This window comes from Gobio gobio (assembly GCF_949357685.1).
Source record: "Gobio gobio genome assembly, chromosome: 6".
NCBI classification, from domain to species: Eukaryota; Metazoa; Chordata; class Actinopteri; order Cypriniformes; family Gobionidae; genus Gobio; species Gobio gobio.
In genome coordinates this window covers 15,665,998-15,684,848 of record NC_137102.1, presented here as the reverse complement: position 1 = coordinate 15,684,848, position 18,851 = coordinate 15,665,998, and the positions used below count along the sequence as shown (strand labels likewise).

Below are 18,851 nucleotides of genomic sequence, written 5' to 3'. Positions count from 1 at the left end.
ACACGTTAGAACGTTATTATTTGGTTCTCAAACAAATAACCAAACGGGAACCGGGTTTATGGCTGGGCAAATCATTACAGTGCCCTAAATGTCTAAAAGCCATTTATCCAGTAGGCATATCAGACAGTAATATTGTTTTATCGGCCTAATAAAAAAAAATAATTAAAAAAGCTATTTGACAATCATGAGTATGAAGCGTGAACGCCCCCACCTCACACACACGTGCGCGCGCTTCTGGTGAAAATGGGTTTTTAGCACACCTCTGACGTCATCTGGTCAGCATATTGCCTCTAATCAGAAGGTTGAATGTTGCCTTGAAACATTAATCGGCGTTGGACACTGTTAACATCTCCATCGGCGTGTCCTCAGGGGATGGTGGTTGTGTTGTCATGGTTTCAGTCATGATGTCGGCAGGTTCGATACAGCATCTTTGCGTGTGTCTGTATCCGCAGTAAAAGTGCACTTGGGGATGGAGAAAGCGACAGCCTGAAGGAGCGCAATTACTGCAGACGGGGAGAAATTCAGTATTCCTCTCTTCACGCACCGCGTTATAAAGGGACGTACCGTTCGTTTATCATGTCTGCGAAGGAAAGACTCAAAGGCAAGATGACCAAAGACAGCGTTACCTTGCTGCCCTGCTTTTATTTCGTGGAGGTAAGTGAGTATAGTACACATTGACAGAGCTGTGTCTTATGTATTATGGATAATTAATAGAGAGTTAAGGGTATGGTGGTCTTCACGCGATGGGCACGTTCGAAATCTAAGCAATCAAGCGGATTGGAACCACAGTCTGTTCATTCTGCATGACTGCTCCTTAACTTCTATGCAGTTATGGTCGTGAGAAGGACAAAATGCATTGCACTTGTTGTATGTCATGTCCATGTTAAGGGAATATGCATGACATGTGATGAAAATACATAGCCTGGATACATTGCTCGCTTTTTGCGCATCAGTTATGGCTTGCTTATTGATGTCAGCCATTCAGAAACACTCTTTTCCTGATTGTAAGGTGCAGCATTTTCTGGCATAGACAACATGGCCTTAGTAAAGTGTTACTTCAAAGTCAAGGTGAAGGGAATCATCCATATCGTTCATAAAACAGAGGTGGAAACCTGAAAATAAGTATTGGTAATAAACAATGTTGTCTGTCACAGGATTAAGAGGACACCATTGAGCATAAATGGGGTTAGAATATGGGCAGTTATTATATGAAGGCTAAGCTGAAGTGGCCTAGATATCACAAACAAATGAGTGCTGATCACTGGTGTCATGGAGATAATGGTGGCGGTCTTTGATCTGTCTTGTTTACTTGTCAAGCTGCAAGTACTGAATTCCCTATTTTTGAATATTGAAGAATATTAAACATTCTGTTCTATTAAACAGCGTGATCATGAACAATTGATGTTGTCTTTCTATTCTGCTTTAAAAGTTAATTTTCATTGGAGAATTACTGCAAGATGTAAGCTATACATATGAAAACCTTAGTGTTTTCCCCCCATATAGACAAGATTTGCGAGTGACTGATTGTTAATAAGGCTTTACTCAAATATGTTTATTGATATTTACAGATTATCTTTGTCATTTTAGCAGTTTGAAAGATTTCATGATACATATATGCTCCAGATCCTGTGTAAACCAAGTGTATAAAGCTTCTGTAAACCCCTAACCTGGAATAGTCTGTTTTGTCAGATCAGACAGAATCAAAGCTCATTGGCCGCACTGAAATTAATATCATGTTCCCAGGTGTGACCTGGTTGCCTTCTATAGAGTTGCTTTGCTTCAGAGACCTTGTTTCTGTCCTGAGCGGAGAATGAATTAAAAACAGAGTCATTTAATCTGCTTCACTTCACTAATTTTGGCTAATTAACTTCCCTGTTTCACTAATACGTTTCAGTTTACAAAATAAATTACAATATGTCCGGGAAATTTAACTTGTCCTCCCACAAGATAAAAAAGAGAGATTATTTTGATATAAAAACTTCATGTACACAATGTGCTGACAGATCTCACTTTCGGTTGTAAGTTACCATGCCAGCCTTCTACAGTACATTCCCACATTTTTACAAAACGTTTCCACAATTACTTATAATGATGTAAATCCCAAATTGGTTCTTGTTCATTTGCTCAGCCATAGTTAGTCAGCCCAGTTAAAGGAGTAGTTCACTTTAAAATAAAAATTACCCTATCATTTATTCACCCTCAAGTCATCCTAGGTGTATATGACTTCTTCTTTCTGATGAATACAATCGGAGTTATATTAATAAATATCCTGACGCTTCCAAGCTTTATAATGGTAGTGATGGGGACCATTGAGTTTGAATCTCAAAAAAGTGCATCCATCTAATAAAGTTTTAAATATGGATATTTTTCTGACAAAACTCGATTGCTTCACTTTAGAAGGTCTTTATTAAGTTTATGATGGATGGATGCACTTTTTTGAGCTTCAAATTCAATGGAGTTTGAAGCTTGGAAGCGTCAGGATATTTATTAATATAAGAAAGTCATATACACCTAGGATGGCTTGAGGGTGAGTAAATCATGGTGTAATTTTTCATTTTAAAGTGAACTACTCCTTTAATGCTGTTTAGAATAAAACACTGTTTTGTATGTGACATTAATATCAAAATATGATTTTATTTTGGTATTTAGATACAGATGTGCTGATAGTATACCGATATCAATGGCCGATACCGATAAGCAGATTATTTCTGTCCGATAACCAATGAATAGCTGATATAAAAATATCCTATTCCATTTTATATAAAAATAAAATAAAAAAAAATTTTAAACACGAAAATTAAAATAAAGTGTTTTCAATTTAAGTTAATTTAGCCATCAAAACATTTAAGTAATCATTACAGCAAAGGTAAAAATTGGGGAATTCAGAATGCACCATTAAATATCCAATATACACTCACCTAAAGGATTATTAGGAACACCATACTAATACTGTGTTTGACCCCCTTTCGCCTTCAGAACTGCCTTAATTCTACGTGGCATTGATTCAACAAGGTGCTGAAAGCATTCTTTAGAAATGTTGGCCCATATTGATAGGATAGCATCTTGCAGTTGATGGAGATTTGTGGGATGCACATCCAGGGCACGAAGCTCCCGTTCCACCACATCCCAAAGATGCTCTATTGGGTTGAGATCTGGTGACTGTGCGGGCCATTTTAGTACAGTGAACTCATTGTCATGTTCAAGAAACCAATTTAAAAATGATTCGAGCTTTGTGACATGTTGCTTTATCCTGCTGGAAGTAGCAATCAGAGGATGGGTACATGGTGGTCATAAAGGCATGGACATGGTCAGAAACAATGCTCAGGTAGGCTGTGGCATTTAAACGATGCCCAATTGGCACTAAGGGGCCTAAAGTGTGCCAAGAAAACATCCCCCACACCATTACACCACCACCACCAGCCTGCACAGTGGTAACAAGGCATGATGGATCCATGTTCTCATTCTGTTTACGCCAAATTCTGACTCTACCATCTGAATGTCTCAAAAGAAATCGAGACTCATCAGACCAGGCAACATTTTTCCAGTCTTCAACTGTCCAATTTTGGTGAGCTTGTGCAAATTTTTGCCTCTTTTTCCTATTTGTAGTGGAGATGAGTGGTACCCGGTGGGGTCTTCTGCTGTTGTAGCCCATCCGCCTCAAGATTGTGCGTGTTGTGGCTTCACAAATGCTTTGCTGCATCCCTCGGTTGTAACGAGTGGTTATTTCAGTCAAAGTTGCTCTTCTATCAGCTTGAATCAGTCGGCCCATTCTACTCTGACCTCTAGCATCAACAAGGCATTTTCGCCCACAGGACTGCCGCATACTGGATGTTTTTCCCTTTTCACACCATTCTTTGTAAACCCTAGAAATGGATGTGCGTGAAAATGCCAGTAACTGAGCAGATTGTGAAATACTCAGACCGGCCTGTCTGGCACCAACAACCATGCCACGCTCAAAATTGCTTAAATCACCTTTCTTTCCCATTCTGACATTCAGTTTGGAGTTCAGGAGATTGTGTTGACCAGGACCACACCCCTAAATGCATTGAAGCAACTGCCAAGTGATTGGTTGATTAGATAATTGCATTAATGAGAAATTGAACAGGTGTTCCTAATAATCCTTTAGGTGAGTGTATGACAATATATCCAATATTGATAAATTTAAAAAATCTTCAATATCCGTCGATAACCGATATAGTACAGATATATTATACATTCCTAGGTTTATATAAAGACATGCATGTGCACTCTTGAACCTTTTTATCTTTGTGGCAACAAATGTTGTTTAACAAGTAAACTGTTTTAAAATTTAATTTCAGTTATTGCATTATTGTCAAAGGTATATGGACACAGTTTTGTTCTGGTTGTTGTGTATTAAAGTATGTGCATTATAAGTTGAGTACTAGTACAAAATATGAAAAATGAAAATAGTTTGAAGTTTATGACACTTTTAATTGCAATTCGCTGTTCAACATCTGTATATGCAGTCAAAGTACAGAATTAGTTATGGTTATGGCTGGTACTGCTAATCGATCCAGCGCTATATAGCACCTTAGCCAAAGAACCGCTGAAGAACCACTGAAGCACCAAGATTGGTGCTATATAGCACTTAAAAGGGTTCCCCTATAACTACGAGCCAAGAACAACTTTTAGTACCATATAGAACCTTTTTTTTTGTTGAGTGTATTAGTAGCTATCTGTGCTGTAAGCTGTAGCATCAATAGGAGTTTAGACCACAGGGGCTTTTTCTGTAGATGCTCTCCCCTTTTTAGAAGGGGATTGATTACAGTAATTAAACCCCCTACCCCCACCTTTGATCTTCATGCTGTCCACTTAAGTTTCATAATTATTCAGTACGATGCCACACTCCCACTTTGCATAGCACAGCGCAATATATTTCTTCCTGGGAGCTCTGCCACGTCAAAGACATCTCCAGCTGATCCTTGTTCGCTGAGATGATATGGGGTGAACTGTGTCAATGACAACAGTAATTCTAGGATATCTAAAGACGTTCCATGCATATTCACCTGAGAATAACCTTCATTGTGCCGTAATCACACATCTTCTGTCTAACCTTAGCATGAACCTGGTATCATTGAAGAGTGTGAAAAGCCTTAAGGGATGTAACTCCAGCATAGCTTCATCCAAACCCATGTATCAGAGTACGAAGCTCATTTGAGGCTGATCTGAAGCAGTTAGCTTGACAAGCGACAATCTCCCAATGTATTTCCTGCTTCAACATTGCTTTTTCATTTTTAGGAGATAAGAGTTGCGATGATTGAGAACAACTATTACGAAATGTGGAAGGATAACAGCGGATCGAATAAGCTTAATCTGTTACCACTGAAATCCTAAGCATGAAGCAGTGGCAAAATACAGTTCAAAAATGTCACATGATCAGACGCAGAGCATCCATTGTGCTATAATTGGCTGATTGCCTTGTCAATGGAATAATTACTTTCTATCATGTTTGCAAATCAGCCTGGATGAGTCGAACAAGCAAACTATGGGACTGTGCCCCATTTGATACATTTCGCATGCTTTTATTATTGTTCACTTCTCATCTTGCTTATTTACCGCATTCCTTCTGTGTTTATCTCTCCAGCTCCCGATTCTGGTGTCCTCCGTGGTCAGCTTGTACTTCTTGGAGTTGACAGACATTTTTAAGCCAGTGCGTTCAGGCTACAGCTGCAATGACCGCAGTCTCAGCATGCCTTACATTGAGCCCACAAAGGAGGTCATCCCCTTCCTCATGCTCTTCAGTCTGGCTTTCGCCGGGCCAGCAGCAACGGTAAATGCCATATGTGCCACTCTTGCTCTTATTTAGTTTAGAGGGCACTCATACTTATTCATGCAGGCTTAGCGTTTGATCTCAGTTTAGAGGGGAAAGGATGAATATTAAAGTGAATATTAAGTTATCTATTTGAGGGTATGACTCAAAATATTATATATGACCATTTCTATGTAGTCACTTGAAGTTGAATGTGGCAGATGATTTTTTTTAGCTGTATTTGGTCGTAAATTGTTGCTATAGCTTTGCACAAATTCACAGTTCATGTTAAAGGCTCTATGAAATTGCTTGATGGCTTCAGCCTCGTCTTAGCCATGAACAATGAATTGCTGCTTCCTAGTCATTTGCAGGTGGTATTAGGGAGAGGGACATTCTCGAGAGCTTCTGATTGGACAAAGATCTGAGTAGTGTAGGATGAGTCATCAATATTTTTGACTTAGATGGCTTCAAAGCTAATAGAAAGATATGCCAATGAAAATTATGTAATTTAAAGGTAGGGCTTTTTAAGCATAAGATCCCTCTCTCCCTTCAGAGAATCTCCAAAGCCACGCATCCTCCAAAACACATGAGCGCACACAGCAGCATCTGCAAAGAATCACGAGCGACTGCCTTAAATTACCTAATTTCTCAAAGCACATAACATTACAATAATAATGAATATTATAGTTTTTCTATTGAAACTCATAAATCTAAATCTGAGGACGTGAACATCTCCGGGTAGTACATCACAGGTTGCCATCTTTTAAGCAACATAAGGTCATTGTTTTGGTTCAGGAGGAAATGTAAAAGATGGCTTCTGTTTTGTGGCATCTCATCATAGCCTCATGGAATGTGATGTCTGCACGAGCAGGGTGCGCGGAGGTATGGAAATACATAGGTTGACAGGCAGGCAGGACATCATATAATTGCCTCCTAAGACTTCCACAGAAGATATATGTAAACATTTTTACATTACATAACATTTCTAAAAATGTATATGAAAAACATTGCCTACCAGTGGTGGCTGATCAATAGGGGGCGCTGGAGGCCCCTTCTAGCCTGACCCACATCAAGATGTTGGGTCTGGAAACTCACCATTGACAGGGCTCAATCCGAGGGGCGGGATAAACGGTTGTCTTTTAAATTCCCTCTGCGCGCAATTGGATAGCGCCATCCGCCATGAGCGCCACAACCAATCAGAGCGAAGTAAAAGGTGAAGCCGAGCTAACGTTAGTTGATAGACTTTCGCTGTATCCGGTAGGCAAAACTTCGAACATATCTTCTTTTCTTAAGAATGACTTCAGTGCCGTTCTTTGTTCTTTTCTCAAAGAAAAGCTTAACTCCAAGTCTTCCAGAGTCGCGGCCAAAACAGATTCAAAAGACTGCTGTTCGTCAGCTTTGTTTATGAGTAGCACGCAGACCCTCCGCAACTCTGCCGTGACGTGCCGTCATTATGTTAAGCCCGCCCACTTACTCTACACACGCTGTGATTGGCCTGACCAGAGTTTGGTTTTTCCAGCTCTCAGGTCTACCGAGAGTTGCTAGACTAGGCTTCTTCAACATGTTGAAATAAAGTTAAATATATATTGCAAAATAATTACGAAATAACATTATTTAGTCATAATATTCGACTGATAGTCATGTTAGCATCTATTAAAAATAAATAAATTCTAAATTGTATTTCGTTCGTTTTGTGTGTGCGGGGCGCCTAACAAATGGATGTTGCAGGTATGATGTCACTTTGTAGGCCAACCGGCAATTAGCATCGCACGGGTTCCCTTGAGAAAAACACCATAGGATTTTCCTATAGGCTTTTGGATTATCGCAAAAAACAAGCTCAGTGATCAACAAAAGTTTGTGATACTTAAACATTTGTCCATCAAGATAATTATCACAGATGAATAAAATTTTATGATTTTTGAAGCCTAAATGCAGTCGCCAGAAGTAAAAAGCTAAAGGTAGGCTATAAATTATCTACACCACGGTCGCTCGATTTCAACATTACCATCACTAAGCTTCCAGCAACTCTTTCAGTTTTTTATCTAAAACATTTTCTCAGAACGTTTGGGTAAGACTATGCGAGCAAAATTATGAGCATAATGAGGCTGTAAAAGCAGACTGAACTGACCTTTTCTGCGTGATGACGTTTAATCTCCTCGACTGCCTCTGTAGTCACATTTATAAAAAAATAAGGATCATGGAGCTTGGATTGGATTGTTGGAGTTGGCTAGCTGGATACGATGCATGTCATGCCTTTTATTGTTTTCCCTGTCCTGTCACCGAAGCATTGTGGGCACTGACAAAGAAGGTAAATGAAACAATACATTTTAACTTTAGGTGATCATTGGGGTCCAAGCACAATAGCTTGTGTAGATGATATGTATAGTTATACATTGGACATGTCTCTTTTCAAATAAAATATGAGGGTCTCTTTATGGAAGTATTATTACTATATTAAAATAGACAAATAATATAGTGTCTCTTCTTCAATTTGGACATACATTATTCAGTTATATCTGCAACTTGACAAATATGTTGTCAATATCATTAGAATTAAAATTAAGATAAAAAATGAGTGGTATTTTGGAGATCACAGTTTTTGCAAACATATTGGGCTTTATTAAACAGTCAATTTATTGAACAATTTTAACTCTTTAAACTGATTTGAAAGGATTTGCTATCCTATCCCTATTTGCTATATCTGGTAGACAACATTAGTATTCATCTCTGTATCGCATTGATATAAATGGCTGATCATTTTTGAATGATAAAAAAATATTTTAATGATTGATTTATTACTGATAATATACCCACATCAAACTCAAATTTGCTGATTCGTGTAACCTTATTTCATGCTTTAACAGTTTAATTTTCAACTTCCATGATACATTATATCACTTGTTAAATGGTTATTTAACAAATACATTCAGTCCTGCATTAACAGTGTGATTCAGTTTGTTTGCGTACCCCCACATTTTTTTTGCACCAGCCACCAGTCTTGCCTACCCTACCTTTTAGGTATAGGTTTCTTGGTTTTCACCTCGCCTAAATTGTTGTTAGCATTCCTATTCAAGGTCTTGCTTGGTGTCTTTCTTTCTTTCTTTCTTTCTTTCTTTCTTTCTTTCTTTCTCTCTCTCTCTCTCTCTTTATTCTTGTTCTCCCTGTCTCTTTTCATTTTGTCTTTTCCCCAAACTGTCAGAGAACTTTTGACTACCGCCCACCCAGCATGCATTTCGAAAATCAGCTGGGTGACAAGGCTCTAAGCCTCTCCAGGCATGTTGTGAGTGTATTATCAAGACCCTGGGTGATGAACTCATGAGTCTAATAGATTGTCCTTAATTGCATTTCACCATCTGTACATGTTGAGGTTTACAACAGTGTCCCTGCAAAGGCAACTCGGTAGAAATATCTCCAATAGCTAATTATCACATTTCCTTTCAAACGTTCAAAAGTTGGAAGTTTGGAAATGTTTGGAAAGTGAAGCTTTTGAGAGCCATATAAACTACCATTTTAGGGCCAAGAAGAATTTTTTTTTTTTTTTTTTTAAATGAATCCTTTTATTCAGCAAGGATGCATTAAACGGATCAAAAGTGACAGTAAAGACAGGGGTGGCTCAGTACTTACAATGCAGGAAATACTAATGATAGTTTGTAATTTCACAAACAGTGTAACATAAACACGTGAGCTGTGTGTAAAGGAAACATTTCTGAACATGTACTGCTTGGTGAAGGCTAAATAAACGTGTAAATTTCCATCCCATTACCATCACATTACCTGATAGCTCACCCATTACATTACTGTTACATGCGGTTGGTGATAACGGTCTTACATTATTGTGTAGGCTATTTTTAACAACGAAAATAAGTCCATAGCACCATTCAATGGCAAATTTATGTAGGCCTATCTTCCTAAAACAACAATATAAATATGATTCAGCACATAATTACATTTCACTGAAAAAGAGTATAGTTACCATTGACTTGGAGGTGTTAGTAAGGATTTTCTTTGTAAAACTGTTTAAAACAATATGCACTGTAAAAACAAATGCCTTGAGTTGAGTGTGAAAACATTGAAATGTGCAAACATTTTTATTTGACAATTGTAATATCTATTAAAAAATATGTCTAAAATACAAGGAAGGAAAATATTGAACAAGGAAGGGATGATGCAATATGAAGATGTGAAATGAACAGATTGAGATAAAAAAAAACAAGTTATCTTTTGGGGGACATTTGCTGCTGAATAAAGGTAACAAATTGCAATATATGATATTGCAATACTCAGCATATTGGAAACCCCTAGTAAAGACATTTATAATGTTACAAAAGATTTTTATTTGGAATAAATCTTGTTCTTTTGAACTTTCTATTCATTCATTCAGGATTCGTTTTTCAGTATCCTGAAAAAAGTATCATGGTTTTTACAATTATATTAAACAGCACAACTGTATTCAACATTGATGATAATAATAAGAAATGTTTCTTGAGCACCAAATCAGCATATTAGAATGATTTCTGGAGGATCATGTGACACTGATTACTGGAGTAATGATGCTGAAAATTCACCATCACAGGAATATATTACATTTTTTAAATATATTTAAATTGAGGTTATTTTAAATTGTAATATTTCACAATATTATTTTTTACTGTAATTCTGTAATAAATGCAGCCCGGGTGAGTATAAGAGACTTGTGCATAAAAACATTTTAAAAAATCTTACAGACCCCAAACTTTTGAACGGTATAGTGTAGCTTTTTAATAAATAGGTTACTGGGTCAATGAAACTTACACTGTCCAAAAAAAATCCATGATAAAACACATGTCATTTCTTTGAAATTGACTCTTTGTATTCATGTAATTTATTTAAAAATGACATGAATGTTATGTGCTGTAGCCATCAAGTAAAAAGAAATAACATATTTTCCTTACTTGAATCTTAATCATTATAGCCATGTCACACTGTAAAGTTCCAAGGTTGACAACCGCATTTAAATACAGAAATGAATCCCCTGAATTATATTTCTGTGTTTATACAGAATATGACTCACTCCCAAAAATTTAGATGATTGACACTATGGATACCATAGCAAAGTTTTGACGTCATGTACTTTGTATCCGCTATTTTTGACCAAAACAAAATTACAGTAACCAAAGACTTATATGTTGCTGCTTTATAGAGCCTGCTCTTGAAATTTTGCCATTTCCTCTTATTATAACCGTTTTTAGGTTTGTTGTTTGCGCAATCAAGTTTATGAAGTTAAAGGATTATGATGTCCCAAACCCGTAAGACTTTCATTCATCTTTGGAAGACAAATTAAGATCTAAGAGTTTTCTGTCCCTCCATTGACAGTCTAAGCAACAGACACTTTGATGCTTCAAAAAGTTCATAAAGAGATCGTAAAAAGAATTCATAAGAATTAAGCGGTTTAGTCCCAAATTTTGGAAGAGACACAACCGGGGCTATAAAAAACAAATTAGGCTATTAAAGCCTAAATTAAATCTGTTCATCATATAAAGTGATTGTGTCTCTTACTGCTCGATTCATATGGATTAGTTTTACAATCTCTTTATGAACTTTTTGAAGCGTCAAAGTGGTAGTTGCGTAAATTGTCAATGGAAGGGCAGAAAGCTCTCAGATTTTTTATTAAAAAGATCATAATTTATGTACCGAAGATGAACAAAAGTCGTATTTAGTCATTAATGAGAGAATTTTCATTTTTGGGTGAACTATCCCTTTAACAATGTGGGCTGGTGCAGGTCACAATACTTTGGTCTTGTTTTCAGTATGAAGTATTTAGATTTATTTTGGGCTTGTTCTTGTTAGCAGGATCTGGCAACATAAATGAGTCAAAGAAAGGCTAGTACCTCCTTCCCTCTGTGGTTTTCTCTCACTGCGCACAGAGAGAAACATCCCTGATGCACGTTAATATGTCATTGTTCAGGTCAGTTCTGTACACTATGCATAGGATTTTGTAATTGTGGTTGTCATTCTCGTAAATTACTGGATTAAGCACTAAAACGTCTCGGTTACGTATGGTAACCCTCGTTCCCTGAAGGAGGGAACGGAGACGGACGTCGGACGTACCGACGAATTGGGATCACTTCTGGGAGCCCCTATCAGCTTTGAGCTATATAGAACCGGCCAATGAACAATTGGCGTGCGAGATTTGCATCTTGCGCTCCGCCCCGCACTGCGGGTATAAACTGGAAGCGAGAGCGAATGCACGCTGTTTTTCACTGAGGAGCCAAACGTAGTGGCTCAACCTGCAGTGATGGTACAGCAACTGTGGCGACGGGACGTACGTCTCCGTTCCCTCCTTCAGGGAACGAGGGTTACCATTCGTAACCGAGACGTTCCCTTTCAGTCGTCGGACGTACCGACGAATTGGGATCCCTTTGGAAAACGCCATAGTTACTACCACTTCCAGCGCCCAGCGATGAGCCCCTCAGACCCCGATCTGATGCGGGCGGGGAAATTCACGCAGGGAGAGTCCAAGCTGCTGTTCCGCAAGACCCATTCAGCTGACTGTATTGGATAATGCTGGGAAAGTGTGCCTGTGAAGGCCGCTGCGGAAGCCACATCATGCCCAGAGGGAGTTACCATGTGGAGAATACACGTATGGGCTGGCCGTGAGCACCACAACATACGGAAGTCCCAGGGGTGGCCCCGGCCAATTAGAGGAGGGGGACTGAGACGGCAGAGGAAAAGACACGGGCTCGCCGTAGGGAGCCGTACCATGGAAGAATACACATATGGGACCGCCGTGGGGGTCACTACATATGGAACCCAGCCTAACACAAGTTCCACCAATGCATACGAGTGTTAGACCTGGCGTCGAACGCTCCGCCACGTCCGACTGCCGTGGGTTGCGGAGGACTCAACAGGGTTCGCCGTTCTGGGGAACTCGACTGGAGCAGATAAGCGCACGTATCTGTCTACCATAGGGGAGGGAATGGTGCAGCAAGCCGACACTAGAACAGGCACTGTTCGGTGTATACTGACTATGGGAAGTGAGCACACAGGAAGATACCGGCTCTACACGGAGGCTATAGAATCTAGCGAACGTGTTAGGTGTCGCCCAGCCCGCAGCTCTACAAATATCTGTCAGCGAGGCGCCACGAGCCAGCGCCCAGGAAGAGGCAACACCCCTAGTGGAGTGGGCTCTTAACCCGAGCGGGCAGGGCACGTCTTGGGACTCATAAGCCAAGACGATGGCATCCACTATCCAGTGGGCCATCCTCTGCTTGGAGACAGCCTTTCCCTTCTGCTGTCCTCCGTAACAGACGAAGAGCTGCTCTGAGGTCCTGAAGCTTTGCGTTCTGTCCATGTAAGTCCGGAGAGCACGGACGGGACAGAGAAAAGCTAGGGCTGGGTCTGCCTCCTCCGAAGGCAGCGCTTGCAGGCTCACCACTTGGTCCCGGAAGGGAGTAGTGGGAACCTTGGGCACATATCCAGGCCGGGGTCTCATGATCACATGAGAGTTACCGGGCCCGAATTCCAGGCACGATTCGTCGACCGAAAATGCCTGCAGGTCCCCTACCCTCTTGATGGAGGCCAACGCAGTCAGGAGTATTGTCTTTAACGACAAAATGTTCAACTCAGCTGACTGCAGAGGCTCAAAGGGTTCTCTCTGTAGTGCAGTTAGCACCAGAGTCAAGTCCCAAGAGGGTATGGAGGGAGGACGAGGCAGATTTAGTCTCCTCGCCCCCCTAAGGAACCTGATGACCAGATCGTGCTTACCTAGAGACTTTCCATCTACTAGCTCATGATTAGCGGCGATAGCGGCAACATAGACTTTGAGGGTGGAGGGAGACAGCCTTCGCTCCAACCCATCTTGTAGAAGGGCAAGCACAGATCCGATCGAACATCTTCGGGGGTCTTCTCGGCGAGAAGAGCACCAATCGACGAACAGGTTCCACTTCAACGCATAGAGGCGCCTCGTAGGGGGCTCTAGCGGAAGTGATGGTGTCAACTACCGCTTGCGGTAGGTCACCTAGAACCTCTGCGTCCCGTCCAGGGACCAGACATAGAGTTTCCAGAGGTCTGGACGCGGGTGCCATAGGGTGCCCCGTCTCTGAGTCAGGAGGTCCTTCCTCAGAGGAATGGGCCAGGGAGGTGCTGTCGCAAGGAGCACTAGTTCCGGGAACCAAGTCCGGTTGGGCCAATACGGAGCGACCAACAGGACTTGCTCCTCGTCCTCCCTGACTTTGCACAGTGTCTGCGCAAGAAGGCTCACTGGGGGAAACGCATACTTGCGTTCTTCCCGGGGCCAGCTGTGGGCCAGGGCATCCGACCCGAGGGTTCCCTCGGTCAAGGAATAAAACCACTGACAGTGGGTCGTCCCTGGGGAGGCAAACAGGTCTACCTGTGCGGCCCCAAAACGACTCCAGATTATCTGGACCGCCTGGGGATGGAGTCGCCACTCTCCCGGAAGCACCGGCTGACGTGACAGCTCGTCGGCTGCACGATTGAGCAGGCCCGGAATGTGAATGGCACGAAGCGACCTCAGATGCTTCTGACTCCATAAGATGAGATGGCGGGCGTGTTGTTACATGCGACGGGAGCGTAGACCACCCTGTTTGTTGATGTACACTACGGCCGCAGTGTTGTCCGTCCGGACCAGAACGTGCTTGCCTCTGAGCGGCACTTTGAAACGGCTGAGTGCAAGACGAACTGCTAACAACTCGAGGCAATTGATATGCCATTGCAGTTGAGGCCCCGTCCACAGACCCGAAACTGCAAGCCCGTACGTGGCACCCCAACCCGTGGATGAGGCATCCGTGGAGACAACGGAGTGCCTGGACACTTGTCCCGTAGAAACAAAGGGTTCGACCACGGGCCGAAGGTTTGGCGGCACCTCGGAGTCACTTGGACACGGAGGGATCCGCTGTGCCACGCCCATCTCGGGACTCGGTCGTGTAGCCAGCGTTGAAGCGGTCTCATATGAAGCAATCCGAGCGGCGTTACTGCGGCTGCGGATGCCATATGCCCCAGGAGCCTCTGAAAATGTTTCAGTGGTACCGCTGTCCTGCCTTTGAACGAATTCAAGCAGTTCAACACTCGGTGAGGCGCGCTGTCATGGCGACCGAGTCTATCTCCATACCGAGAAAAGAGATCCTCTCTGTGGGACAGAGTTTGCTCTTCTCCCAGTTGACCCGAAGTCCCAACTGGCTGAGGTGACTGAGCACCTTGTCCCTGTGTTCGCACAACTGCTCTCGCGACTGGGCAAGGATCAGCCAGTCGTCGAGGTAGTTGAGGATGCGAACGCCATGCTCTCTCATGGGAGCAATGGCCGCCTCCGCAACCTTCGTAAAGATGCGGGGCGACAGGGACAGGCCGAAGGGCAAGACGCGGTACTGATATGCCCGTCCCTCGAACGTGAAGCGCAGAAAGGGCCGGTGTCGAGGGAGAATCGAGACATGAAAGTACGCGTCCTTCAGGTCGATCGCTGCAAACCAATCTCGGGGACGGATGCACCTGAAGATGCGCTTCTGCGTTAGCATCCTGAACGGCAGCCTGTGAAGGGACCGGTTCAGGAATCGCAGGTCCAAGATCGGTCGTAACCCGCCGCCTTTCTTGGGTACAATGAAATATGGGCTGTAGAACCCAGACCTCATATCGACTTGAGGGACCGGCTCTATCGCGTCCTTCGCCAGTAGGACAGCGATCTCCGCCCTGAGCACGGGGGCGTTCGCCTCCACTACAGTCGTGAAGTGAACGCCCCTGAACTTGGGGGGACACCGGGCAAACTGAATCGCATAGCCGAGTCTGATGAAACGGAGGAGCCACCGAGACGGGCTGGGAAGCGCTAGCCAGGCTCCCAACTCCGAGCAAGGGGGATCAACGGCACCACAGACGTACCCGCAGCGGGGCAGCGAGGCGGAACGCAGGGATCCGGCTCGGACGGCATGGGAGCGGCCCGAAGCGGGATCTGAGTGTGCTGTGCAACACTTACCTGCATCCACGGAGGGGACGTGCGAGTGTGGGGAGGCCGCTTGTGTGCGTCCCGACAGCCGGCGTCCCCTGCTGGCGAAGGGAGAGGTACCTGAGGGTGGCGAGGCATGGGAGCGTCGACCACCGCCAAGCGCGCTCTCTTGGCACCCAGAGATATTGGAAACTGCTCTTTTATTGAAGTTTTGGGTGCCAGACAAACAAAAGATTCTCCCCCGGCCCTCCTCCGGGGGAGGGAGTGGTGCTGCAGCCATCTCCCGAAGAGCAGTTTCCTCCATCTCTGGGCAGGCCGTCTCAGGGTTGCTTGCGACGTCGCTTGCCACCTGGCTTGGCAGCGGCCTAAGCGGGCTGGACATTCTTCCCACGGCCGGCCCCACGCCGTCGGCTGGTGTTAGGCTGCTGCAGTGCCTTGGCGGGGGCGGAGGCGGCAGCGGGTGGACGTCCTCGGCGACGAGCAGTCGGAGGCGGTGCTGCCGGCGGCGGGGTGGAGGCAGCAGCGGGCCGCCGGGGCAGGATGTGCTTAATCGCCTCCGTCTGCTTCTGGGCGGCCGAGAACTGTTGGGCGAAGCTCTCGACCGCGTCGCCGAATAACCCAGCTGATGAGATGGGGGAGTCCAGGAACCGATACTTATCAGTCTCCCTCATGTCAGCTAGGTTTAGCCAGAGATGACGCTCCTGGACCACAAGCGTGGACATCACCTGACCAATGGCACGGGCGGTGACTTTCGTCGCCCGGAGGAGCTCTGGGTCAGGCCTACCCTCGTGCATGTCAAGGAGTGCTTGGGCCTGGTGGACCTGAAGTAGTGCCATGCCATGCAAGGTGGATGCAGCCTGTCCGCAAGTCTTGTAAGTCTTTCCAGTCAGACCGGAAAAGAACTTACAGGCTCGGGACGGGAGACGTGGGTCACCGCGGCAGTTAGAGGCGGTCGCCGGACACAGTTGCATCGCGACGGCGCGCTCCACTGGCGGGATCCCCACGTAACCCTTGGCTGGTCCACCGTCGACGGTAGTGAGGGGGGAGGAGTCACTCGGCCAGTTTCTGGCAGAAAAAGGTGCCATCCACGACCTCGTGAGCTCCTCATGCACCTCCGGGAAGAAAGGAGGAACCAATCGTCCAACCTAGAGGGTTCGGGACACGGTGGAGGGTTCCACACGAGCCCTACCCTTTCGGCGGCCCGGGCAAGCATAGCAGCCATCTCGGGGTCCGGGGCAGCCGTTGCCACTCTCCCAGAGGGAGGCAGTACAGCTGACCCTTCATCCTCCGAGGACTGAAACTCCCCCTCCGATGTAGCGATCGACATCTGTTCATCCGCTGGAGCTCCAAAAGTCACCACTGGTCTCCCGTGGGAGGGTCCAGCGGGTTCTCTCGGAGGCTCTACCGGCTGCGGAACTGAGGGATTAGGGGCCTGCGGAGATTCACTCGGCGGGTTTGCCCTAAACGTAATCCTCAGATCACCCTGGCCATCCAAAGAAGTAGGTCTACCCGGGTTAGGGGTAGAACTAGATCGTGGGATGGGTAAGGGGACTCCCCCAGCCCGGAGGTAGGAGAGTCTAGATCTTAGTTCCGAGATAGTCATGTTCCCGCAGTGGGAACATGAAATATCCACAAACGCCGACTCAGCGTGCTGTTTGCCCAAACACGTGAGACAGCGATTTGAATTGACAGCCAAATGTATCTGTAGTGTGTATATGGCCCTTTTGTGTTTTAATATATAATTAATTATTAATTAATTCATATTATTTCATGATGAATTGAAATATGTAAATTGTTTTTTTTATTTTTTATTAATAGATCCAAACCAAAAAGGGCTTTATGTCGTTGTCCCAGCTGCTTATATATTCACAATGTCTTTTTCAAAGTTTGTTGTTCCACTGTTGGTCTCATCAACATCATCTTAAAAAATTGCCTCGCTCCACCTAGATTCATCAGAGAGCAGATTCGTTTAATGTTTAATGACATATTTGTTTCATCAACTCCCCAGCACGTCGCTTGGGTGTTTTCATCACATTGGGTGCTCCACCATACTGGCCTAATTAATTTCGCAAGGCGGCAATGCTCTTTTAAGTGCTATCACTGTTGGTTATCCTGTTCATTATGCAATTGTCAGCCATTGTAAATGAAAGGAGACTTGGACTTGGGTCTGCAATGAAGCATGAATACCAATCTCCTAAGGGTGCTCTGATCAGAATGTTTGAGGCTGATCACCCATCAATGATCACAGGAAGCAGTATCAACCAATAACGATTACTGATACCGATCATTGGGTCTATTTGAAACCTTTTTATCATGTAGCATTTTTTTTATAGGATTCTCCAATCAGGTTTTTAGAGACATTAATTCAGGGCCTGACTTCCGCCATAATGTGACTCTTTTGTGGAGGATTATTTTTATTTGAGGAGCGAGTTGGGGAGGGGGATTTTTAAAATATTTTTTCCAAAAATATATATAATTATGCCATCTAAATGTTTGATCATTCAATGCATTTTTGTTTTCAATTGTGTTGCGCAATTCCTTACACACAGCACAAGCCTGATTTCAAACTTTGAATTAAATTTACAAAAAAAGACAAGTAAACAGTCAGCCATAAAATAAGAACAAATAAACAAATGACAAGCTATGGAACAATTAAATACAATAGAATAAAGATACAAATTAAATTAAAGCTGCAAGCAGCGATGAAAGGGCCCTCTCACCCATGCCACTGCCACCCAGTGGCTTTAGGAAAACAGAGCACGGTGGGCAATATGCATTTAAGTATATAAAAATAGGAGGACTACATCAGTCATTTGTATTTCCCACATTTCCTGCTACCAGCTGGTGGCGCTATGACTATAACTACGAGTTTGAGTTGTTTAATGACATGACGATAATAACATACTTTAGCACTCAGCTAAGTGTCGCTAGCATGTTTAGTACTCAATTGCATATTTTAATATGTTTCTAGTAGTGTATCACAGTGTTAAACACGTCACTTCCTGTTGCCAGTGGGTGGCGCTATTACTATAAATGAATATTGTCATGTAGATGTGTTCAGGGCTGGACTCTTCTCAAACATGTGAAGTCTAGGGCAGATTGGACATTGTATGTCTGAGTTACAACAACTTCCTGTTTCGCATAGGGGTGTAA

General features: G+C 43.6%; 1 protein-coding gene across 1 annotated transcript in view; it reads left to right on the top strand.

The window, feature by feature from the left end:
- Positions 1-576: 576 nt before the first annotated feature.
- plppr4a (phospholipid phosphatase related 4a) overlaps positions 577-18,851 on the top strand; it is a gene marked incomplete at both ends in the record, with an annotated part of 35,660 nt that continues 17,385 nt past the window's right edge. The window contains 2 exons of the mRNA XM_079819145.1: positions 577-654; positions 5,606-5,791. Coding sequence (XP_079675271.1) covers positions 577-654; positions 5,606-5,791 — 264 coding nt within the window. The remainder of the gene's footprint in view (positions 655-5,605; positions 5,792-18,851) is intronic.